Source organism: Podarcis gaigeae (assembly GCF_964106915.1).
Source record: "Podarcis gaigeae genome assembly, chromosome: 9".
NCBI lineage: Eukaryota > Metazoa > Chordata > Lepidosauria > Squamata > Lacertidae > Podarcis > Podarcis gaigeae.
The window spans coordinates 30,595,511-30,622,716 of NC_139685.1; the positions used below are offsets into that span (position 1 = coordinate 30,595,511).

The following is a 27,206-nucleotide window of genomic DNA, read 5'->3' on the forward strand; positions in this document are numbered from 1 at the left end:
TATTATTTTTAATTTTGATTTGGAACAGGGTAGGTAAAATACAGCAATGGAAGCAGATGATGGGCTTGTTTTGAAATACATGACACTAGGTTTGCAGTTAGCTGTCCTGTAACCTCAATATAAATTCTTTGAAAATTCAAATATTGGAATTATCATAAATATGCAAAATAAAATTGCATTAATGCAAATCAATTTGCATAATTTATCCTTGATAGCAGAACATTGTATTTACATACTTAGATGGTAGAAAGTAATTTACATTTCTTTATCATCATCACATCTATCTTTAAAACTTTTTATAAAAAATAAACAAGCTCGTATACACTACAAAAAGAAGCTTTAAGTAATGATTTCATAGTGCCAAATTTCCACCCAGAATCAGATACTATACAAACAGAAGTTCATCAGTTGCCTACTTCAGCTTTTATTTGACCAGCAAACAAGGTACTGTGGCACATTGGATACTTTTAAAAAATAATAATAAATCATATTACATTGTCTGATGTAGAGAAGTATTTAATTAGAATAGAAGAGGAGCCTTGCTGGCTCAGACCAAAGGTCTATTTCTTCTGGTGACCAACCGGCAGGAAGCCCAAAAGCAGGACCTAAATGCAACAGTTCCAACTGATTGTATATTAATGTAAAAATTATTACATTTACTTATTAACATATCAGCGTACTTTGTTTCTTTGCAGTATACCAAATGCAATCTCTTTCTGAAGAAGACCCAATGTAAAGAGGTTAATGCTAGAATGATTTATACTTTTATGTTTATTAAAATATGCTCCTTGACCCTGTCATTATCTAAGCATGCCAAGGGTAATCTGAACTTTCTCAAAGCTACCAGTAGTAATCACAGCTGCTAAAACAACAAGCATTAAAAGAAGCCAATAGGCCAGACCAAATGCTTTTAAAAGACCAACAAGTAAACTGGATAGACCCATATGCCACTATAGATAATACTCCAGGAACTGCCATTTCACTCCAAGTTCAGCTGCCAAAACCCCATGTATACTGGCTGACTGGTAGCTAAAGGAATTATACACTTTTGTGAAGAACATGGTACAGTAAGAAAAAATAAGTACTCTCTACCATATTACACTGGGGACACGGGTGGCGCTGTGGGTAAAACCTCAGTGCCTAGGACTTGCCGATCGCATGGTCGGCGGTTCGAATCCCCGCGGCGGGGTGAGCTCCCGTCGTTCGGTCCCAGCGCCTGCCAACCTAGCAGTTCGAAAGCACCTCCGGGTGCAAGTAGATAAATAGGGACCGCTTACTAGCGGGAAGGTAAACGGCGTTCCGTGTGCTCTGCTGGCTCGCCAGATGCAGCTTGTCACGCTGGCCACATGACCCGGAAGTGTCTGCGGACAGCGCTGGCTCCCGGCCTATAGAGTGAGATGAGCGCACAACCCTAGAGTGTGGCAAGACTGGCCCGCATGGGCAGGGGTACCTTTACCTTTTTACCATATTACACTAATACCCCTATTAATTCTTTAAGCACACATTATAATCCAGCACTACAAATGCACATATGAGTCTGATTAAGAAAAGCAGTAGAAGATCTATAAAGGTACCCCTGCCCGTACGGGCCAGTCATGACGGACTCTAGGGCTGCGCGCTCATTTTGCTCAAGAGGCCGGGAGCCGGCGCCGTCCGAAGACACTTCCGGGTCACGTGGCCAGCGTGACGAAGCTGCAGCTGGCGAGCCAGCACCAGCGCCACCTTCCCGCTATAAAGTGGTACCTATTTATCTACTTGCACTTAAGGGTGCTTTCGAACTGCTAGGTGGGCAGGAGCTGGGACCGAACGACGGGAGCTCACCCCGCCGCGGGGATTCGAACCACCGACCTTATGATCAGCAAGTCCTAGGCGCTGAGGTTTTACCCACAGCGCCACCCGCGTCCCAGATCTATAGATACATGGTTTTTCTGAACTTGCTCAAAACAGCAATCCACGCTGCATAGAAATTTCCTTTTTAATTTCCTTTAATTTTGGGATGAGTAATGGATTGTATCGTGTCAACAAACTGAAGCTCAGTCTAGATAAAAGGGTAGTTAGTAGGCGGTTATTTGAATAAAGAACAATCCTAGATGGGGTTGCACATTGTTGGTGTCTGCTGGGAGATCCAGTGTTGTCACTGGTGGCCCAAGTGGCATCCATGGTAAGCTGTACCTTTCACCAGTTATGCAAAGATCGGTGTACCTCCTGTAGCCTCTCCCGGACACAGATAGTATGGTCTGCTGTCCATGCCCTAATTATCTTTACACTGTACCACTACAATGTTGTATAGAAGGGTGCCTTTGAAGATTTATCAGAAAGGTCAGTTCCCACCAAATGCGGCATCTAGTTTACTGTGACCAACTACTGAGAGCATCTATCACCAGTTGTTATAAAGCAAAAATGATTTCCAGTTAAAATTCAAAATGCTGCACAGTTACCTATAGAGCTCTCCATGGTTTAGCACCAAACCAGAATACATTGGGCAGGGAGGGGGGTAACATCATTGCACCTCCCCAGCTTTTCCCTTTTGGAGGAGATGAGCTGGTGAGAAGATAACAAATTTAATTAAAATCTGGCTGCTGTGGCTTCTGTGGTCACTGAAAAAGCAGCAAAAACTGCACTAGCAACTACAAATAACAAAAGTTAGCTATTTATATTTTATTCTGAATTCTGAATTTCATATAATACTTGGTACATATTAATTGTGACACAGATTAGAAGCATTAAAATGAATGAACACGACTAAGTTAGGCCCATTAATTTCTGCGGGTCTACTTTGAGTCAAATGTAGCTGAATGCTACCCACTGAAATTATGCGTATGTTTATCCAACTGTTTACTTTGCTGTATTTTGCTGTATTTGATATTTGTAATTATTTATTTTTCAAATATTGTTCTGCATTTTGATTACTGTAATGCTTATTGTGAGATGCTTTAGACATTGGTAATCGTAGAAAAACAACATATAAATAAACTACACCAGCTGTCTGAAAGATTCCCTTTCACCACATGAACATGACCAAACTCTATACTCCTGGAAACCCTTACCAAGTCGCACCAACATTTCAGGTTGGTGGTTAGAGAAAGCATATTTTCAGCTGTGGTGTCTCTAATTTTGAATGCCCTGCCCAGAAAAAGCTTGCCTGGAAGCCCATTCTGATTTCTTCGTGATGCCAGCAAATATATTTTTTAATTTGTCCAGGCATTCTAGCATATTCAACAACTAGTTTAAGGCTTCTTTAATGGTTCAGTGGTGCCAAGAATAGTCATAGTACAATTTCTGTAATTTTATATTATTTTACTTCTTGACTGTTAATGTATTGTTTTGTACTTTCAATTGTATGCCACCTTGAGAATTAATATACAACAGTAGCTAGCTCACAAATTTTCTTTAAAAATAAAATGCAACTATTTATAATTGCTTCTGAATTTACAGTGCTTCTGAATACTAACTGCTGGAAATGAAATGATGGGAGAGTGTTATTGTGCTTGAATCCAGCTTGCTAGTTTCCCACAAGCATCTGGTTGGCCATTGTGAGAAGAGGATGCTGGTCTAGGTGGTCAACTGGCCTTATCTAGGAGCCCTATATTCTTACATTAGTTTAAAATTAATGAATCAATAATTCATTAAAATAATTCAAGGCAATTCCAATATTTACAGTGGACGTGATCCATGCAGGATGCACATTCGCAACCCTCAGTGTTCGCAACCCGCAGCGGCGCATCTGTGCACGAGTGGGTTGCGATTTGGAGCTTCTGTGCATGCACAAAGTGTGATTTAGCGCTTCTGCGCATGCGTGACCGCTGAAACCCGGAAGTAACCCGTTCTGGTACTTCCAGGTTTCGGCGGGTCTGTAACCCAAAAAAACACAACCTGAAACGTCTGTAACCCGAGGTATGACTGCATATCCTTTGAAGAGGAAAGCTTAATTATACAAATTTAATTCTTATCCTTATTATAGAGAGAAGTGGTGCAAGTCTTTTTTCAAAAGCATTTCTGACATTCTGATCAAGTTGCCTCTGGCTGACCAGAAAATAACGTGGATTAGCTGAACACCATCCAAGGGAATGGTGGTAATTTACTAGAACTTGCCATGCTTATATGCCTCCTGAAGTGAACAGCACTGCAGTATTGCAGATAGAGCCAGGCTACAATGGAAGCATCTGAAAGTACCCTCAGGTAATGCCACATCAATCCTAATTATAGTCTAAAATCATTTATCTAAAGGCCAGGAATATCCTGAAGAATGACAATTTCAAGTTTTACATACGTTCTGTTGAAGCCTTCTTCCAACAGTCAAGTTATGCATTGCTTTATAAGACCAAAATCACTCAGTATTTCAACTGTATGTCAGCAAATTACATCTGTATTGCCACAGGTTCCCTAGCCCTGTTTATCTATACTGATTTATGACAGAACCTGAACCAAAGACGTTGAAGTTCATATTTCGGTAAATCTTCTGGGGAAAGTACTTCTGTTATAATGAAGTAGTCACAAAGTGCTTTTTTTCACAGCCTGTCAATGTTCCTGCTGTTGGGACCCACATATTTCAAGAGACAATGGAAGGTACTTCCAGAGGTAAAGTCAAACTGCTGCACTAACAGCACCGAAGTGACCTCCCTGGGGAGCAAGGCCGGGCAGTGTGTATGGAGGCTCTGGGCTGTCCAGACAAGAAGACACCCCCTTGGCCTTGCTGATGTGCTCTAAAGGAAAACAGAGCAATATAATTGACACCAGCTTGGATGCAGGAGTTGCCAGAAGGAGGCTTACAAGGGACCATCCAACCGTCTTAGGGACTCCACTCTGGATAGTGCAGGGCTTACTCCTTAGCCTTTCCTTCTCCCGAAGATATCCCACAAGGCAGCAGAGGTTTCGGATTAGAGTTTTCCTTCTCCTAGATGGGCTACCTTCACATGTTGACGAGTCCCATGTGCTCATGCCTATATACATACGTTCTTGTAAAGGTGCTTAAACCTCACAAGTGGCAGTGTCAAAAATGAACTGGAAAAGACAGGATCTTTGTTTCCTTGGAACAGCTCCACAACAATATGGCAAGTCAAAATAGTTCTGCAGTTGTCTTACCAGCTGTGTGGGCTGGCAAGGAACCAAGGCTGAAGCCCGTGCTGCTTGTTGCTTTCAGGGACTGAGTACATTGCGTGAGTATTTGTAACCCACAAAATAAGAATCTCACAAATGTTCCAACAAATGCCTTTGTTGTATTTGATTTGGAATATACATAGGAAAGAGGACATTCTCAGCAAACCTTAGAGATTAAATCAGAGTATTTTTTAAAGTAATGATCATGTCTAAATCCCCTGCCATTTGTTAAAGGAGTGTAAAGCAAATGCAATAGTATTATGAGAGAAATTTCAAACATTCCTGAACCATTTATAAGACTGACATTAAGGGATCACCTAAAGTATGAATTCTGCATACTGGTATACAAATGTATCTGTTAACTGCTTAAGAATAGTATGCCTACCTTGTCTGCTATACTCATCTGACTCCCGGTGGACCAAGTCTTTTACCCGGTTTCCATACAGCAATCTGGAGGAATCATGATCAAAAGCTTTCAAAGTTTCACTTGAGCTGTAGGACTTCTGTGTAGGAACTCTGCACTCATCGTTTTCTGTTGAAGAATTTGTGTAACGCCGTTCCTTGTCTCTTCTGCCCTTTGTCAGGGAGCAATAAGGTCTGCGTTCTTTCACATCCATGCTTCATTCCTTCTGTATGCACATCAGGCCAGATTACTTGAAATTCTGATCTACATTCAATTTAAGTCCACCTGTAAAGGGATTAAACAGATAATATATAATTTATATATTTGTATAATCAGGTATGTAAGTAACAGGAGCAAAACTATTAATCAAACTACATAAAGCTGACTTTTAGCTGTAACTGAACTGTGTTTAAACAAAAAAATTCCTTCCAGTAGCACCTTAAAGACCAACTAAGTCAGTTCTTGGTATGAGCTTTCGTGTGCATGCACACGAAAGCTCATACCAAGAACTGACTTAGTTGGTCTTTAAGGTGCTACTGAAAGGAATTTTTTTGTTTTGACTATGGCAGACCAACACGGCTACCTATCTGAACTGTGTTTGACAGAGACCAACAAAAGGTAATTATTTAACAGGATGACTGACATCTTAGCTGAGAGATCTTGGCCAATAAAGAAAATTACAGCATGAAACCCACAATCCTAAACTAGGGAGTTATTCCCACTGAATAAGTACAACTTGTTTCCAAGTAAACACACATAGGTTTGTATTATCTGGGTATAATCTACCATAAATTGCTGGTATGCTCTCTTAATGCCAACAAGCGAATACATCAGGGGTGGGAAATGTTTTCTGGCCAGAACACTAGAACCTTATCTTCACCACCCCTTGCAGGCCAAAGTTGGCAGGTGGGTGGCAATGCCCACCTGTCAATCGCTTGGCATCACAGTGATTTGTTGCAACTTTGAAAGGGAGCAGAGCACTTTCAAACAGCCCTTTGTAAACTTCTTCATGCAAGGAAGATTGTGTTTGAGAGCCTTGAGCAAGGTGTGCACCCACTACCCAACATCTGATAGGGGGATCTCACCCAAAAAAACAATGAGGGGGCTGAAAGTGCCCTGGACCCTAGGAGCCGGCACCTATGCACAGAAACATATATGATGAATATAACAGAGAAATCAATTATGTGAATTTTCACTCAACAGGTAGAAAGCAATTTCTATGACACAATAATAATTTATTGTAGATTTTAAAATTTATGAAATGGGTTTTGCACAAATGACTGTGCCACTATTTTGCCTTGAGGCATAAAGAAACCTCTGAGAACTTAAATACCTGATGGTAGCTCATGAACAGGGCTGCTATTTCTTGTAGTAACATGCCATTTCTCCCACCCACCTTTTGTCTTCAGGAGGCAGAACCTAATGATATCTTTTTCCTCAGTACTCCTTTCAGTATTAGATATTTGAAATATGCCACTTAATTAAAATACAAAGCTTGAGCAATGGAATGTGCCAGTTCCTATGCAAAAGAATATTACACTGAAATACAGAATTCATCACTACGCAATATCAAGCTGTGCTTCTTTCCTGTCCAACAAAAGAAATCTAAAATTCCTTTCTTTCTGCTCACTTATTGCCTTCAGAGCATTTTGTTTCAAACAAATTAATCAGTCATCTCCCTTAAACTGATTTGGAGCATTTATTTAATTTGCAATCATATTGTGATTCAGAATTCTAAGAGGAACAGGTCTTTCATCATCTTGTCTTATCAAAACTATTCTAGAGGGATGAAATGCTTTCCTGTATGAATCTCAGGTTTTATATATGAAATACATATTGTGAATACCTAAATCACCCTTCTAAGAATTTTGTTACACAAAAATAATTTTGTTACATTTCAAAACTAGTAAGAAGCAGCATTTTCTCTTCATGTCGGAAGGTGTAGACCTCTTGCCCGAATGTCAACTCCTATGTATTAATAAAAAAGTATTTCCAGTGCTTATCAGTGTACTACGATAGAACATGTATGATATTTCTTTTTATCGAAAACGTGCACTGCTCCAGAAGGAATTGCGCTGATACCAGGGGATGAAAAGCCTGCCAACACCAATATCTTTAATACAACTTCTATAGCATTCCCAGATTTTCGCGATCAGTGTCCATGTTTGTCCTGAATTTAATTGTTGAAAGTGGTCATCCTTCTCTGAGAAACAAGGTTTGCATTCCTGCTCCTTCCATCCATTATTATTTCAGCATCCCAGCTCAGCTAGCTCAGTTTACAATAAGCTCACCGCTGCTTCTAAATGTATCCATTCTAGGCTCTTTTCCCTTGCCATCCATTTTTCCAGTGCTATCCATATTGTGATCTTGCAGTAGGAAAGTGAAGGTATGCAACCATACCTTTAAAAATCCTTTTAATGGAAGAAGGAAGTATTTTGAAAGGGAGATATGTGGAGGCTACAATCAATAGAATCATTTCAAACCATTACATATGTTTCCCCTTCTCAAGATATCTTCCTTTCCCCTACAAAACAATATAGGGGATGGTAAGAGTAGTGGTTGGTATCTGGGAATTTTCCTTCCCAAACAAGGAAGAAGGTGCCTGGAGCCCCCACCCATCCTGTTTCATATGGTTTAAATTAGAAGCTGATTATGTTCCTAGCATTGCTTAACATGTCTAAAAAATTTTTTTGGGGGGAGGCAAGTGTGTGACAGACAGAAGGACAAAAAGCAAATCATGTATAAAGGTAAAGGTGCCCCTGACCGTTAGGCCCAGTCATAGACGACTCTGGGGTTGCGCGCTCATCTCGCTCTACAGGCCGAGGGAGCCGGCATTAGTCCGAAGACAGCTTCCGGGTCATGTGGCCAGAATGACTAAGCCACTTCTGGCGAACCAGAGCAGCACATGGAAATGCCGTTTACCTTCCCGCTGGAGCGGTACCTATTTATCTAGCTGCACTTTGGTGTGCTTTCGAACTGCTAGGTGGGCAGGAGCTGGGACTGAACAACGGGAGCTCACACCGTCGTGGGGATTTGAACCACCGACCTTCTGATTGGCAAGCCCTAGGCTCAGTGGTTTAGACCACAGCGCCACCCGCGTCCCTAAATCATGTGGTACCTCGGGTTACAGGCGCTTCAGGTTACAGACTCCGCTAACCCAGAAATAGAATAGTACCACGGGTTAAGAACTTTGCTTCAGGATGAGAACCAAAGTTGTGCTCCGGCGGCGCGGTGGCAGTGGGAGGTCCCATTAGTGGTACCTCAGGTTAAGAACAGTTTCAGTTTAAGAATGGAGCTCCAGAACAAATTAAGTTCTTAACCCGAGGTACCACTGTATACCTGTATGCAAATTAAGAATTCACAGAATTACTCTGTAGAAAATTTGCCCCTGGAAAAGAAAACCAACCGAGTGCTTTTCCATGTGGAAAGACAAACATCCAATATATATTTAGAAAGGCAGGCAGTCTGATAGTAAAAAGCTTTCTGCAGTGTACTACAGTACAAACACTCCTCTAGAAAGCTGCAAAAGAGGAGTTGAACTACAAAGCATGAATTTCTGCTAAATTTAGAAGGGTATTTAATGTTGAAACTTAGAGATTGTCAATCAGCAAAGGAGGTCAAGAAAAATAAAATGTGCTTCTGGCGTTTTAGTGTGGAGTTTCTTGAAACTGTTGGCTTTAAAAAAATACTTTCAATACCACAATGCTGTCTCATTATTGCATGACATTTTCACCTTGTCATACTATGAACTTCTTCAAATTGAAGGCCCTTTTTCTCCGATCAAGAAATCAAAGTACCGGTAGCTTCTCTACAGAGCAAACCAATGACAAATAACATGCAACTTTTAGAACTGAGGTTATAACTTTATGATCATTTTTTATGCCAAAAAGTACCTGAAAGGTAAGTGAATTTAAGTGCCAACAAACTTTGGTCAAACTTTAGTATGTTTTCATTTTCTTTCTTATCTCTATCATGAGGAGCATGTTCTAATGGGAGTTACCAAAATGCTTTGGCTATCTTCATAAGAGAAGTGAAACCCCCCAACAAAATTGCATAACTAACGATTTCAACAATTTAAATCATTTTTTAAAAACATGACAACATTAAAATACTTCATTAGAGATTTTTCCTACCTATTGCTCTCACATGCAAAGAAGTGTAAAGATTACTAAACAGGTTCTGCACCATTAATGAAATAACAGCACAACATAAATCGTTTGGTAGTTATTTTCATTGATCTTCGTAGTTTTAACCGTATTTTGAAACAATGTATACTGTTTCTTTTTATATTGTAAGCCATCTAGGAAATATTATTGATAAGTATTATTGATAGCTCTTGATAGGAACTCAGTTCCGGCACCTCTCTGGTGGGTGCCATTGCCAGTATGAGAGAACAAGGGAGATGTTTGTGGAAAGTTCCGGCACCTCTTTTTATAGAAAAATAGCAGTGATTAAAATAGCCAGGTGAATGATGCTCTATTAAATGCTTAATTCAGAATAATATTTCCGAAGATTAAATCTATAGTCATGACCTGAGGGGACCATTTCATACACATGAATACTGTGTCAGAGGATGTTTCTTCAGTATTTTTTAAATTCTTTTTTTACAAAAGGCACACACACCTATCTTTATATCAACTGTATGAACTTCTATATCTAGCTGGGAACTATACAAGCTTAGGAGCAGGCTTCTGCACATATATCTGGAACTGCAATCACAGTGACAGAACAAGAAGATGAGACTGCACATGTTGAGTCATTTCAGAGATTAAAATTCCATGCATATTCAATTTACAATGAATAATAAAAAAGTAATGGGCCAAAATGGGTCAATAACTGAAAATGTGGTTTGTTTTGTTTTGTAAAAAAATAGATAATAAAATGATGTTTATTTCTTTATACTTTTATGTCACATGTTTCTTCCATCATGGAACGCAAGGTGGTTATGTGTAGTTCCCATCAGGCCTCCTACCTAGACACTGACCAGCTATGGACCTGCTCAGGAGTAAGAATATGTAAATATATAGAAATATGTAAGTATTCAACCACAGGACTTTCGCCACCCAAAATATTGAAAGATACTTAAAACTTCCATTATACTAAATTAGGACGAAGTCTGATTGCTCTGCTCCTAACCCCAAGCACAACCAAGCTTTAAAAGGTAAGGTAACTCCAGTAATTATATTAATGGTTAAGTACAAAGTTTCAGATCTCTTTAGAAACCTCAGTCTATTTTTTTTTCTACAGCTCTATTTACTGATATAGAGTCTGCCTATAATTAAAGTATATTAGAGGTAAGAAAAGAAGATGAAAATAGTGGATTTAATGGTTGGCTGTCAAAGAGGGGAAAATAACAATACTGTACTATATTGGTTCCACAGAGCTGCAAACATATATTATTATAACATGTATTTGAATTGTTGCTATGTAGATTAGGCTTTGGGGTCATGTTACAGAGTGTTAACTGCAATATCCAGCTAAGTTTTTAGCATGCCTGAAGGCCTTTTAAACTTCTATAGAAAATTACAGCATTCACTTCAGAACAGTAGTTTCACCCACCAAGTTCCCTTAAGGATTAATATGGTTTGGCAACATGATGCCAGTTCCAGCTAATGCATATAATGCTCTCATCATCCTTCACATGCTTTGTATGTCCTCTGTAGGTTGTGTAGTTTTAAGAAAAAACATTTGGTTTAGATTTTTTTTATTTTAAAAAAACCCAGCTAAATTTTGAAGGCAATAGCTAACAATACTGTATGGACATTCTGCCTTAAAAAAAACACAGCCACACACAGAGAGAAAAGTAAAATCTACAGTAAATCACAATTACAAATTCAAAATTGATGTTAATAACCATGCATCATATGGATAAAATCAACAGTGATTATAGCAATAGTTCACAAACTGGAGTAGGTTACACAAGGGAAATTGGAGCAGAATGGATAACTGGCAGGTGGGATCTAAAATCTTTTGTAATGAAGAATCAGCAATTAGCATATCCTTTAATATATGATGTTGCTGACTTGTAAGAGCACCAAACCAGCACCTCTTTCCAAGCACTTATATAGGATGCTATTATCTCCTTCATATCTTCTGTTCACTAACAGGGGCTGAGATTAGTTTGATATCTCTCTTGTCTTCCAAAAACATCTTGTTTCTAGAACTTTTCACTCCGTCCTAGGTTTACAAGAGCCTTAATTCCTTAAATATCTCTCAGCGCCCCCTTTCATTATTTCAGTTTGTCTAATGACAAGGATTAATGCTACATAGATAAACCATCCATTTTCCTTTTACATTTTGATAGGGAAAACCACGAAGAAAAAGAAGGAACAGAAGTCATGAATGAATGAATGAATGAATGAATGTTTATTTGTGTCAGCCATCAGCCATAGCAATAAAACAACAATACAATATACAGTGGACCCTCGGTCTTACGTATTGAGGTTCTCACCCTGGCCACCAGGAGTATCATGTATATACCGTAGTTTTCACTCAGGTCCACGTCAGTTACTTTAGGCGGGAAACCCTGGGTTGTTGTTGCTACAATGTTGATAGCTGGCTGCCTATAAAAGCAGGCCGGCTGAGCTATTTGCTGTTCAGTTCTGTTCCAGCTTACAAATAAAGAGCTGCTTTGGAGAAATTGCTGTGTCGTCTGCTATGTCTACCCACTATCTAACACTCGGGTTACGTTACCTTCGGGTAACATAATCCTCGGGTTGTGAACGCGGCAACCCTGTTTCGCAATGTGTGCATGCGCAGAAGCGCTCAATTGTGCTGCACATGTGCACAAAAGGGCACCTCCGGTTACAAAGTTTTCAGGATGCGGCCGGGCCTGCGGAATGGATCCCGTTCATAACCGGAGGTACCACTGTCAAAGAATAGAAATAAAAACTCAATTATATAAAATACATTTTAGGGTTTTGAATTATTTTTTTCCCCTGGCCACAGCTATGAACGTTTTACATTGCTAGTGTTTAAACTTCAGGTGTTCTCTAGTTATCTTTCAAACAAAAAACAAAAAGAGAGATTAAAATCAAAATAAACACACAAACAACAAAATATTGGTTGGTCGGAGCAATAATTTAAAACAAAAAACAACTGCATAAGATCACTTTTCCAAAACTGAGAGGGCAGGTGATCTCAACACCGGATAATCCTTTTAATCAAACTCCCTATTAAAAAGTGAATGTAATGTAAACACATCACAAGGCAACTTGCTTATTTCAGGCTGTTCTGCTCATGGAATTTCTTTGCTACTGCAGGAATCTGTTCTAAATATAGTGATAAATGTCATGTCTCTGCTCACTTGTGTAATAATGTATTAAGCCACTGATCAGTTCCAACATTCATTTTGAAACTGAAAAGCTTTTTCAAAAGCAACAGAAACAGATTCTGTAAATTTATACAGATAAATTACTGACAGATGAATATTGACAACTTCAAAATGTATTTGAGCAAATAATGAGCAAAATATATTGGAACAGAACTTTGTGGTGTGTATTTATGCTGCTCTGTTGCCAGTCTCTTCCTGCTTTATATAGGAAGAGATCTATAAAAATTTAAAGTGGTAAATTAAGTCATCAGAAGTCAAAATAGTCTTAGGAACAGAAGTATACAAGACAGTGCATTGTCTATTTTTAAAAGAAGAAATAATATTGCATACTATTAGTCTTTTAAGCTTATTCTTTTGTGAATTTATTAATTATTAAGCAATAACTTCCTGGATATTATATATATATATAATAGCCAATATCCTCAGAAACCCCAAGGATAAAATCCAGTTGGAAAACCAAGGGATCTATGAAATACCCTGCAAAGTCTGCCCAGCCACGTACATTGGACAAACAAACAGACGAATAAATGCACGTATCGCAGAACACAAGAATGCCGTCAAAAAAGAAGAAAAAACTTCCTCTCTTTTCCAACACATGAAAGAAACAGGACACGAAATTAATTTTGCAGATTCCAAATTGCTCTTTAACACGGAACATCACCACAAGAGAATAATCATGGAAGCCATCGAGATAGAGAAACACCCTCACAACATGAACAAGCGTGACGACACATCCCGCTTGCCAGACATCTGGAAATTAGCCCTCTCCACAAAAACTGACACCAGATCCAGAGGCACACAGAACGCCAACACCAATCAACCACACCAGACCCAAACCCAGACCCTCTCCACAGATGAATTACTGACACCATCCAGTAGCCAATCCATGGTGGCACCTCCGGATGCTGCACCCCCCTGCAATCCCTACACAGATCTGGCTGACACAAGCCACAAAACCACAGCTCGCCCCTATACACGAAGCCAAGCCAAAGCACAACTAAGTGCAATACAGCCATCTTCTCAGGAAAACTCTTCACAAAGTTCAAGAGGTCAAGACACAAAGACTTTAGCAACTAATCCACACCTAATGACCCACCTAAGTGGTACTCAGGATATCACTCAAGAAATCACTCAAGGTATCTCTCAAGTAATTAAGGAACAAAAGAAGAAAAGGCACACTAGCCTGGGAACTTCCTCTCTGCCCAGAACATTGGAGGCTAGACACCACACCCCCTCTACAGTATTTATAGGAACTCAAACATTGAGATCCCGCTCTGTTCCAGTAACAAGAAGCCGAAAGCACCAGCCTGAAGATGACGAGTGAGACCTCGTCGAAACGTCGCCTAGACACCCCAACTTTTACACGGGAAGACACCCGAGGACACCAAAACCTGCATATATATATATATATATATATATATATCATTCTCTCAACAACAGACTATATTTTCACATATAAAAAAGGGCAAATAATAAACCAGTACAACTATGCTAACTTGAAAAGCTTAAATAAAAACTGGAGTTTTACATGGTGGCACGGGAATTAAGAACTGGCCAGTTCCACAAAAAAAGGACACAATTCACATAACTAATCATCCATAAAACCTATTACAAATAAACAGAAGAAAAATTCAAAACACATAGAAGAGTGATGGAATTTCCACTTCAGTGACTGATAAAGTGAGATATGTCAGAAATCAACTGAGCTGGAAAAATGATGCTCTGAAGAGGTGCTTAAGATGATCTGTAGCTATGGTCTACCATTAGTCAAACTGATGACTCTTAATACATGGATATTTCGGGTCATCATATCTAGAATCTTAAATATGAGAAGACTGTCTTCATGTACAAAACAGCCAAGTATGATTCTGAAGCCGGTATTCTGAATAAAGAAGCCCTGTCACGAGACCAAAGCCAAAACTCCCTCCAAGCCATCAACAACCCCTATATTTTAAGATTAATCAAATACAAAATAGCACATGATCTGTTTTCTCTTATTTTCCAGTGCTGCAAAATGAACAGGTGGCTAGGGTGTAAAGCTGTTCACCAAATGGGCTTGATCTTTAACAAGTACTGTACTAAATTTCACAGAAGGCTTGCTGGCACTCAGAATAGGTATCCCTTCTTCTCCTACCTCTCCCCCCCACTTACCCTTTTGAGTCAGAGGAACAGAGGAAGTCAGCAGAGGGGACTCCACAGGAACTGATGGAACAAGATTCTTTGGGCCTTGGGCTACTAGTTTCATAATCCCCACTGAGAACTTTATTTACTGAAGGTATTTACATACACCTTCATATTCAGAATTTCTAAACAGTGTGCATAAAAAAATCATGCAGAAAACATACAGAGAAGAATAATTAATCATAAAAACAGAAATCTACCTTAAATTGCTTGCTGAAATAAGAAGCATTTGCCATGCACCTGACATTCAGCAAGGAGGGTGACTGTCTAAGTTAGTTTATATCTTTTCATTGGTTTATAACATTTCCTTCTTAAGGAAAATTATTCTAATGACATCAAATATCTATCCTTCATGAAAAAGCAAAATTTATTGGGGTCTTTGGAGAACCCACAGCTTGTCTCCTTTCGTAGACCTAATTAAGTGGGCCTTCAACCAGGGGGAGGAATATGCTGCCTTGAGTTCTGTCAGGGAAAAAGGCAGGGTATAAATAACATCACTATCATCAGGTGCACTTGGCCTGTCTCAACTTTGTTTACTTTGAACAAAATTCAGTTTGCCTTGTAAGGAGGAGATAACTTAAACCACAATCCCACTACCATACTAAACAAAGCCTTGGTTTGGTTGCTACAACACACTAAAGGAATGTAAATAAATTTGTAGAAATTTATATCTATATTAAGAATTTATAGAAATCACGTTTTTCTAAGAGAAAAGCTTGCATGCAAGTTAATTTCAAAACATCAGCTGTCCCCGAAAATGTAGCTGTTGTTGGCATCTGTCTGTCTTGCAAGACAATGAAGTATGCCTCTGAGGGTGAGCGCATGCCTGGGTAGTGTGTATGGAGGTCCTGGGCTGCCCAGATGACAAGACCCACCCACCCCGGCCAGCGTCGCTGATGTGGTCCAAAGGAAAGCAGAGAGCAATACGTTTGGCACCAGCTAGGCTGTGGGAGTTGCCGGAAGGAGGCAGACAAGACACCATCCAACTGTCTTAGGGACTCCACTCTGGATTTGTGTAGGGTCACTCCTTAGCCGTGACTTCTACTGAATATATCCTGCAAGGCAACTGAGGTTTATGATCAGAGTCTTCCTTCTCCTAGTTGGGCTGCCTTCCCAGGTTGATGAGCTCCATCTGCCCCTCACTTCCCTCTACAGCATGGGCAGAAATTGCCTTCTTGACCACTGGACTCACTATTGGTCTCGTCTGCTCAATCCACCAGAGCTTGTCTGCCATTTAGGAGAAGTCTCTAACTTATTGAGGGTTTGAGACCCATTGGTTACCCTCACTTGATTGGTCAGCCAGTCAAATATGTTCAATGTGAGGCTGCTGTCACATGCTGACAGCTTCTAGGAGCCACAGGTGAGAACTGAGTGCAGGGTGGGGACCAAAGGTGGACAGACTACCCCAGAAAGAGCACAGCATGTCTCCCACCACAGGTACTACCCTTTCCTTAACACCCCATACACACGATAAAATGTAGTAAATATTAATTAATCCAGCATATACATAAGACTGAGTACTATCTGTTCAGTTCAGCACCTACAAATTCAAATACTAGATTTTCTTATATCTTTTCTTTAAATAAACATTATATTTAATGAATACAGACATTACAAGTGCCATAAAAAAATCTAAATTATCATAGATTTTCTTGTATTGCTTCAAAGCGATTTCACTTCAAAAGGGTACTTCAGAAAATTATGAAGCTTTTGAGAAAGCTTCAGTATGCAAACCAGTAACCATCAACAAACCATACAAAACCACAGGGATGGATGGTAAGCATCATAATCATTCACAAATATTCACCAACTTTTAGTGGTCTCCACCATTTGAAGGGTTATAATTTTGAGAATTATTCTGTAAAATGCTTTCTTAAAGAAACCAATTGTGAACTAATTTGTTTGGAAACACCACCAGCAGCCTAGCAAATAACAGAACAGGGATTTCTGTAAGAGACGGACTGAGAAGAGCAACATGCGGGAAGACATTAAGAACTGATCATTTGATTTGACATTGGGGGATTATTTGATAATAGTTTGGGGTGGATTGGAAGGGATTTAGTCAAGAGGATTTGATTGCTAGGTTATTGTGGTATATTTTTGTGGAGAGTGAAAATGAAATCTGACTTCGATTTTAACAAGAGAGATTTGTCTAAGGACAGTATCTTTTTGCTTAAAGAAAAGGGAGAACTGACAGCGAGAGGCAGGATTGCTTGAGAAGCAGCAGTGAAATGACTCATTTGAGTGAAAGAGAATCGCATTCATGAAGGTTGAAAGGAATATGTGGGACGAAATGCAGGTAGGAATGGCGGTGAAGGAGAAAGATGTTGAAATGCTATAGCCAAACAAAGGAAATGAAACAATACAAATGAAAGGGGAACAATTACTGTTCACTATAGAATAATAAAAATGGAGGAATGTGAACAATAAAACGGAAAGCTTACAACTATACCAGCAAATATAACAATTGAAACAAAAACAGAAAGCTAAGGTAGATGAAAAGACCTATCTTCATTTCAGCTCACAAAAGCACTTACTCCTTGGTGAATTTATTTATAGATTTATTTAATTTTTAAAAAACGTATACCCCACACCTACTAACAAAAGCACTGAAGGCAGCTAAGAAGCCACAATACAATAACATTATTCTAAAAATAAAACAATCCCCCAATTAAATACCATAATGCTCATTTTTTAAAAAAACACAGTAACAATTCCAGGACAGCCAAGCACTAAACAAATCAGCCAAAGGTGCTTTTGAACAGTCATGTCTTTACCATACAGTGCCTTACTTGGCGAGGCATTCCACAGGACCTCTGCCACCACAGAGAATGCATTAGCCTTTGTTGCCATCAGCTGAGTCTCACAAAGTTAAGGTATCCAGAGAAAGGCTTCAGATGATGATCAAGGCATCCATGAAGGAACATGAAGAAGGAGGTGGTACATGGGTCCTAAACTAATTAGAACTTTGAAGGCTAATACTGGCACCTTGAAATAAGCCTAGCAATCACCAGGTAGTCAGTTCAGGTTGTATAAGATTGATGTAATTGAATCATAAGAACACAGGAAGAGCCTGCTGGATCAGGCCATTGGCCCTTCTAGCCCAGCATCCTCTTCTCACAGTGGATGACCAGATGCCTGTAGAAAACACTCAAGCAGGAGGTGAGCACCACAGCACTTTTTCCTACTGTGGTTTCGAGAAACAGGTACCAAGATGCATTGTTGCCTCAAACTGTAGAGGCAGAGCATAACAATCATGGCTATTGATAGCCCTCTACTCCATAAATTTGTCGAATCCTTTTTTGAAGCCATCATTGTTTCTGTGGGAGTGAGTTCCGTAATTTAACTATGTCGTGGCATGACAAAATACTTTCTTTTTTTCTGTCTCAAATCTTCCAACCATCAGCTTCACCGGATGCCCACAAGTATGAATGTGTGTTTCTGAGGGTTTTTTGGGGGGTGGGGAGACTTTTCTCTATCCACTTTCTCAATGCCATGCAAAATTTTATGAACTTATATAATGCCATCTTTCGTTTGCCTTTTTTCTAAACTAAAATGTCACAAATGCTGCAACCTGGTTTAGAGGATATCAGTAGTTACCAATCCTGCTGCTTCTATAAAAGGAAGTAATGCTTTTGAATACCAACTTCTGGAAAACATGGCAGGGGAGAGTTCTCTGGCGCTCAGGTCCTGCTTGTAGGTTTCCCCTGGGCATCTGGTTGGCCACTGTGAGAGCAGGATGCTGGACTAGCTGTGACTCCTGCATTGCAGGCAGTTGGACTAATGACCCTTTGGGTCCCTTCCAACTCTTCAATTTCTATGATTCTATGCATCTGGAATATTTACTACGTGTAATCTACCGGACATGTAAGAAATGCTAAATATTTTGGCTGCAATTCTGGCTTATTCTAACTTTAATAGTTAACCAGGATATCAAACCACATATTTGTATGTAAATGTGGTTTACTCAACAGCGCAAGGAGTACACTTTCTCTCTTTTCTTCTCCTCTGCATGAGGAATAGGTTTGCTGAAACCTTCTTTCCCTTTTGCATAAACCATAGTTACATACAAACCTGAACCTCCCTTTTTACCAATAAACACACATTTTGGTAAATCTACTCTAAGCCAATGTAATCCTACTGCTGAAAAATATTCTACATGCCTAGATGCTCTGCAACATTAGTAGTCTGAACAGGAGGTTATGATATCTATACTGTATAACAAAACTCCCTCAGGTAAGTAACTCGTGATAGGGGGTGCTTAATCCTTTTCCTACACACTTATTCTGCCTTGCATATGCCAAACACACATATACATACACACCCCAGGTTGTCTAATTATGTTTATCCAGCCAGCTCCTAAACAAAACAAAAAAAAATGGAACCTTTTAGGTCCTTATCAAATAAGAAATCTCATAATGAAAACTTCAAAAAGCAATGCAATATTCTGAATAAATAAACAATGCAAACAATAATAACTGGTACTTTTGGTGGTGGTGAGGGAGTAGCAGCTCAGGCATGGGTACAAAAATACCCTGTGGAGTTGGGCTACAAAAAATATTGATAACAAATTTTGTTGGGGAGCACGGAAGTGAAGTATGTTACCTCCAGAAGGCTGATGTCCACAAAATAAACCCTCTGAGACAAAAACAAAACAAAACAAAACAACTCAACTCAGATTGTGATACAATTGTGAACTTTGGCTCAAGTCCTTTAAAATGTTTCTCAAGTATACAGAGTTTCTCTCTTGCATGCTCATTTATTTAACCTGCTCTTTTGTTTAACTGGATAAGATTAGTAGAAAGTGACACAAAGAGTTCCCTCCTGCTGCTTTTTTCTTTCCTTCATAATCCCCTCTCTGCAGGCACATTACTTTCCTCCAGCAGATGTGGCTTGCTCCCAGCCCTGGTAGAATTTCTGCCTCAAGAAACTGCAGCTTGGCTTCTACTAGTCTATGGATGAATATGGTCAACTGAGGAGGACTTGGGATTTTCAGTCTCTCCCTCTCTCACACACACTTTAAACACAAAGGCATTAGAATACGTGGTGTTTGGATATGTAAGAATGATTATATGGATTTTCATTTTACTATTGTTGTGTGAACACTCCAGAAGCTTGTGTATACCCTTCAAAATGATGTTGGCATGCATCTCGCAATGCAAGTCTTAAGATGACATATGGACAAAAGTAACAATGGAACCCATTGATGGGAAGCTCAGTTCTTTCACAGAATCTAAGCTCAGCGCCACCAAAACCAACGGATAGTAGTACTATATAAAGCTGGTGTGAAAATACATTCACATTTTATACTCTCAAAGCTATTTGGATACTGCATATTTTTGGAGGAGGTTTGAAGTAACATCATGCAGTTTTAAATTCATTCCATTATATTATTTCTAATTAATTTCATTTTCATTTTTTTGTATCTGACTGCTAAATCTGTAAACTCCGAACGAGTGATATTTGAGACAAATTGTTCGTACTTTCAATGTGTGGAAATTTCCTGATAAAATGAATGGAAAAGCTGTCTCAAAAGACATGCAAAGTTAATTATAACTGAGGAATTAAATCAGTGTATTTCCAATATATGATTTAAAATGTTTCTATTTTATGTAATTCCAAAATTCAAATATTAATATGAATTAAATGGTATAGTTATTGTCAGATGTGATCTGATTTGCTCTAGTGAATCTCCATTGGATATATTTTTATACATTAAGGGAATCAAAGCATCTGGAAACTAAAGTCCTGTGATTATCTAAAGTACAGTAACTACACAAGCAGAAAAATTTATTCCACAGTGACCATTACCAAATACACTAATGCAGTGGTGCAAGATGACCAGAAAGGATGAACACAGCACCCAACATCAATTCAAATCTTCCTTCTGAAAGTATAAAAGGCTATACACATCTTTTGAATTCTACTGAGGTAAATTAAAGTACAGTGGTACCTCTGGATGTGAACGGGATCCATTCAGGAGCCCCGTTCGCATCCTGAAGCTAACGTAACACGCAACTGCGCATCTTGCCGCTTCTGTGCATGCGCGTGACGTCATTTTGAACATCTGAGCATGCGTGAGCGGCGAAATGCAGAAGTAATGCGCTCTGTTACTTCCAGGTTGCTGTGGAGCGCAACCCAAAAATATTCATCCTGAAGCTACTTCAACCCGAGGTATGACTGTAATAAAATGGAGATGTTATGTATTTTTTAACCCAAACATTCAGTACAATACCTGGTTCACACAGAACCATGCAAGCATGCTAGCTCCTAGAAAGGAGCAGCAGCTAAACTATTTGTCATAAAAACCTGGGATGGAACCAAAACAGGCATAGGCAAACTCGGCCCCCCAGATGTTTTGGGACTACAACTCCCACCATCCCTAGCTAACAGGACCAGTGGTCAGGGATGATGGGAGTTGTAGTCCCAAAACATCTGGAGGGCCGAGTTTGCCTATGCCTGAACCAAAACTTTCCTTCCTCAACTACAACCAAGATCAAAACCTACAAATGAGGGTTTACAACCATACCCACACCCCTTTTTACAGTGGTACCTCTGGTTACGAACTTAATTCATTCCGGAGGTCCATTCTTAACCTGAAACCGTTCTTAACCTGAGGTACCACTTTAGCTAATGGGGCCTCCTGCTGCTGCAGCGGCGTGATTTCTGTTCTCATCCTGAAGTCAAGTTCTTACCCCGGAGGTACTACTTCCGGGTTAGCGGAGTATATAACCCGAAGTGTCTGTAACCCGAGGTGTTTGTAACCCAAGGTACCACTGTACTTTCAAATAATAATCAGGTTTGATATTGATAGTGAAAAAGCAGGCCATCTTCTGCTTTTAATAGATTGCTTGTTTATTTTTTAATAAAAAAACACAGTTTACATTGATTAAAATACAAACAAAACAGTTCTAAGCAGTCATGAAACAAAAAAGGCAGCAAGGTTTTCAAGATAGATAAAAACTATATATTTCCAAAAGGCCCAGAGGCAGGGCAGAAAGACTTCCTGGCACCAAAAGACAAGAAGACAGGTGTCTGTCTGTGGAGAGTATTTTATAATGGGATGCCACCAATGAGAGGACCTTCACTCTCTGTGGTCGTAATCTGTCTAGCCTCAAACAGTGAAAACACCATCTTCTAAAGATCTTAATGTATGGATAGTCACATCCTTTAGAGAGTATTCTGACAGTTGCATTTATACTACTATAAATAAACTGTAGCAATCTAGTATCCAAAGGCAGGTAAAGCAAATGTAATCTACTGTAATCTACTTCACAGACAGAAGACAATATCTTATAAATATGTCCAGCATAAACACAAGTCAAATGAATTGACTTTACAGAACAGCATGGTTGAGTAAAACTTTTTAATGATTATTGGTAATTTATTTCATTTTCCCCATTCTAGATAAGGCTTCATCCCAATTAAACCAACTAAGCATTGACTCCTCTTATGGAACAGGAAGGTGGGAGGCAGGCAGGAGGAGGAGTTTGACTGGAAAATGTTGAAATATGTTGTTATTTACCTCTGTGTTACAAAATTCAAAGAAATGCTTTACTGAAAAAAGCCTTTTCAATTTATTAATAAGAAAACCAAACCACTATTATGATATCAAATGTTTGTTTTATGCATTGTGCAATACCCTTGGAAAAAATTACCTGCCCAGACAACAAAGCCTTCAAAAAAACCTCTTTTGTTCCATTATTGAGTTTCTCGAAATCAGTGCTAAATCTCAACTTGAACCTCTTTGACCCAGATTCCTACAGGAAACAAGAATGGAAATAATCCTACATATGAAACCCTTTTGAGGGGGGAAGGAAACTAAATTCTTAAAGACAGTTTTGTGAAGGAAAGCCTTTGAAGTGTTACCAGGTCAGACATTTTGACAACAACAAAAATCTGTCTCTATGCTCCGTTGCTGCCACCAATGCTAACAATTATAAGCTTTCAGTGTTGTGAATAATTCAGAATCTCATCTGTTCCATTCAGTGTAAAGGCAATGTTGAGAGAACAAGGTCAGCCTCTTCCACCCTCCCAGCCACTGACTTTTCCACCCTGACACCAGTCTGATTGCATGATACCCCTAGTGTTTGACATACATTCCCTGACAGGCTCTTAACTGCAGTTAGTCTATTTAGCTTAACGTATAGGAAATAAGGGCACAATAAGATGACATGTTTCAGGGCTTAGGAATACAGTATCAGCATTCAGGCTTCCAAATATATTTCAAATAATTAAAACATAATGGGGCCACATTTCATTGGGTGGAAAATCTGACAGATGTCACTCCACATATTGCATCAATGGAAGACTGTCTGGTTTCATAGCAACAGCATGACTTACATATGGTATATTAAAATAAACACTAACACTACAGTCACCTGGTTACCAGAAGCTAAACTTGTGAACAAGCCCTTTTGAGCTTGTTTAGGAAAAAACTACAAACTCCTGTCATTCAATCTTTAATTTTGTGATGGCAAAGTACATGGAATAATGGGCAGTATTCACACACGTTCTGCTTTACATTTTCCGCTGAAGATGACGTTTCACACAGAATAAGGAGGTTTTCATCAACCAATGAAATAAACAATATACCATGGTGTTCAATAATGTTTTCATTTAAATGCTTTGTTCAGATTAAGCATTATTTGGAAACACCCACCCAATGTATATATTCTAACTTCTCTCAAATAGCAAATACATAATAAATACTTTTATTTCAAGGAAGACAAATTGTAAGTTATTAATGTTCACCATTTTTGAAAGATGATAGAGTTAGCCAGTTAAATAGTACAATATGGAACCATGTAGACACATCAGGCAATACCAATACAAATTTAAAATATTTATACTGTTCTACAAAACTGCTCTTTTAGGTTTCTGACACCACCGTATAGCTTAACAGCAATCAAAGGTAATACTTACTCTACTTACTTACTAGCTATATAGATGCTATTTTTCAGCCAAGGCAAGTAATCTTTATTATTCACAGAGCCCCCTTCGTGCTCATTTTTATGACCTAATTTATATCCTCAAATCATTTGAATATAGACAAATTCTCAAAAAAGCCCTTCATTGTTTTCCGTACATGTAATTTTTTTGTTTGCATTTACTCCTCCCTTGCTTCCTCCCACATATTTCAGTGGCACCCATCCACTCATACTATTAACACAGAACACTCATATACTCTCACTATTCAGACATGACAGCCTTATACACACACACACACACACACACACACACACACACAATCTTAACAGACAACCAGTCAGAGACCGCTGACTACTTTCTTCACAACTGAACACATTTTAACCAACAATACACAGCCCAGTCAGTCACCTAAACCTTTACTGGTTAAGTTGCCAAAGTTTTCTCCTCATCTGTTGTAACTGCCATAAGCATTCCATAACACTTCAACAGCCTAAATAGCTAGGTCACGTCAACAACATTAAGCCAGAGCACCTCATGACAACAGCAATGCAGGTGGTATTACGTTAATCTCAAATTCACTTTTCTTTTGTTGAGTTTCTTTGATTTTTCAGAGAAAATCTGAAAATTTGCTAGCAGTGATTTGTGCCGCTGTTCACTGGAGGTAAAGGGCTTCTGCCATTGATGGAGAGGGATGTCTTCCTAATGTCCTTAGTGGAGTTGTGAGGCAGCAGGTGAATACAGACTCCTAGTTCAGCACCATGCTAGTAAATGCCATGGCTGCTAAATACTTTGCATTCCAAATTAAGCCATAATATGGAATATATATTTTTTTAAGAGGGGGTACTGGGGTTCAGGGGACGCAGGTGGCGCTGTGGGTAAAACCTCAGCGCCTAGGGCTTGCCGATCGAAAGGTCAGCGGTTCGAATCCCTGCGGCGGGGTGCGCTCCCGTCGTTCGGTCCCAGCGCCTGCCAACCTAGCAGTTCGAAAGCACCCCTGGGTGCAAGTAGATAAATAGGGACCGCTTACTAGCGGGAAGGTAAACGGCGTTTCCGTGTGCGGCTCTGGCTCTGGCTCTGGCCAGAGCAGCGATGTCACGCTGGCCACGTGACCCGGAAGTGTCTCCGGACAGCGCTGACCCCCGGCCTCTTGAGTGAGATGGGCGCACCAACCCCAGAGTCTGGCAAGACTGGCCCGTACGGGCAGGGGTACCTTTACCTTTACCTTACTGGGGTTCAGGGTATCATAAACCTGTTTTTCGCAGTTTTGGGTTTTATGTATTTATTTGTTTTAGTATGTAAAACCTGCACTTTCATAAAATACATCAAGGCAGCTTACTGTATAAAATACTGTATACACCTTTACTGTATAAAATACAGTAAAATCAGTCTATATAAATATCCATAAAATGCAATTAAAAACCTCAGTAATGGATGAAAATTGTTAGGAACTTTGCCCCATTTGCAGATTGATCGATTGGAAGAAGCACTTTCTCTCCTCAACCTTATCTGTAGCAGGATCTGTTCAGGCTGATAGAAGTCTGGGCCTTTAAAAGCAAATACTCTCCTAGACTGAAGTGGAAATCTATGGCCAGGACGGAAATGTGTTTCTTGATATTCATCCCACAACCTTAGGCCTGTCTTCCAGGCTTCTATAAGATGTTAGGGGCTTAAAATAAACCAATACCATTCACCATTCTCCCCTCACCTACCTGATAGGTAAGCTAAATATTCATCAGATAGCACTTTCAATCAGAGTAGACAATACTGGATAGAGAGTACACGCAGCGGCCATTTTGCATGTACATGCTCATTGCTGCCAACCCAGAAGTGGCCTTAAAATGGAGTGGTGGTGAAACAGGGTGGGCTTATGCACACTCCGCCAATGCATGGGAAGGGGAGGTCAGGAATGGAACCCCTGAACAAAATGGTCACCGTCTGTATAAGGAACCTTAATATGTTCCAAAGAAATAAGTAAAATAATGAACCACGACATACAATGTAATCCATGCCTATGTCTATTAACAAGATAGGATTTTGGAGGGGGGCGGGACTGCCCCAGGCACCATCTACCCGACTTTTACTATCAGAGATCCCTTTAGTTGGAAATTCTATGAATTGAACATTCTCTCTGTATTCAAAACATTTGGGCTATTGTATAGTGGTACGTAAGAAAAATCAGTGTTCCACTGCATGCAATCTACTTTAATAAATTATTTCAATCAATTTTGTAAAACACTTCACACACAGAAATTATGATCACTTAAGATATTGTCTTATAAACAGATAATCTCTTTAAAAAACAACAGCTCATAAAACTATGAATTGTAGCACACATATTATTAAAGCCATTTGAATTTTCAATGAATTGCTCCATGACCATTAAAATAATGCCAATTTCTCCATATATAATTAAATTGTAAATCATACCTGGGTAATCCAGCTGCTCTCAAAACATGCTTGCCAAAACAGCTGTGTGTAATCAGCATCAGCAAATGGAGTGTAGTTCATGTGTAATCTGACCTACAGAACTTACAACTATGATTTCAGAGATGAGAAGAATCAGAATGAGCACAGTTCTTTTTTCATTAAAAAGGAAGAGAGATAATGAACATCCTGTTTTCCCTGCTCTATATTTCACAGCACAAGGCAGTATCGATCATGTCCATAAGATGATAATATATTAAAGATGAGTGAAACACATCAACAGGTTGTCTGTTGCAAGCAATCTTAATTTTACTACCCAGATGCAAGTAATAATAGTAGTGATCAGAAGAGACATTAATTCCCAGCAACTGTCACAATGATCTACTGAATAATCACAGGAGCTTAGTCTGCAACTATTTTGCAGGTATACAATTGATGATTTCTATTGGTGAACCCAACATTATTCACAGATATGTTAGTGTCTTAAAGGAGAAGCAATGTTCTGCAGTCTACTGAACTCCGAAACTACAGGGGATATTATAAGGATTTAACTGGTGAAGGGTTGGTCAGGGGCCTGAGCAAAGTTTTAACATTTGCTGTAAGGTACAATATAGGTGTTTAATGTGTGTGTTTATCAAGTATTCGTTGAGCCAGACTACAGTGTAACAATAAAGGCCAGCTTGTTGCCATTGCAAGTGTGTTCTTTGATAAGCTGCTAGCAAATACTTCACATAAAAATACACTGCACCTACCCAGTACATACAGTAGCTGGTGTTATCCGGTATTGTGCTTTTTCCAGCTACTCTTGGTGACCAAAGAAACACAGAGTAGGGTAGT

At 39.3% G+C, this 27,206-nt stretch overlaps 1 protein-coding gene across 37 annotated transcripts in view; it reads right to left on the bottom strand.

Annotated features, from left to right (window-relative positions):
• The window catches only part of TENM3 (teneurin transmembrane protein 3), a 1,240,854-nt gene that overhangs the window by 301,576 nt on the left and 912,072 nt on the right, over positions 1-27,206 (bottom strand). For all 37 annotated transcript variants that reach the window (XM_083755214.1, XM_083755180.1, XM_083755191.1 and 34 more), the window contains one exon: positions 5,483-5,785. In XM_083755214.1, coding sequence (XP_083611340.1) covers positions 5,483-5,714 — 232 coding nt within the window. In that variant the 5' untranslated portion in view covers positions 5,715-5,785. The remainder of the gene's footprint in view (positions 1-5,482; positions 5,786-27,206) is intronic.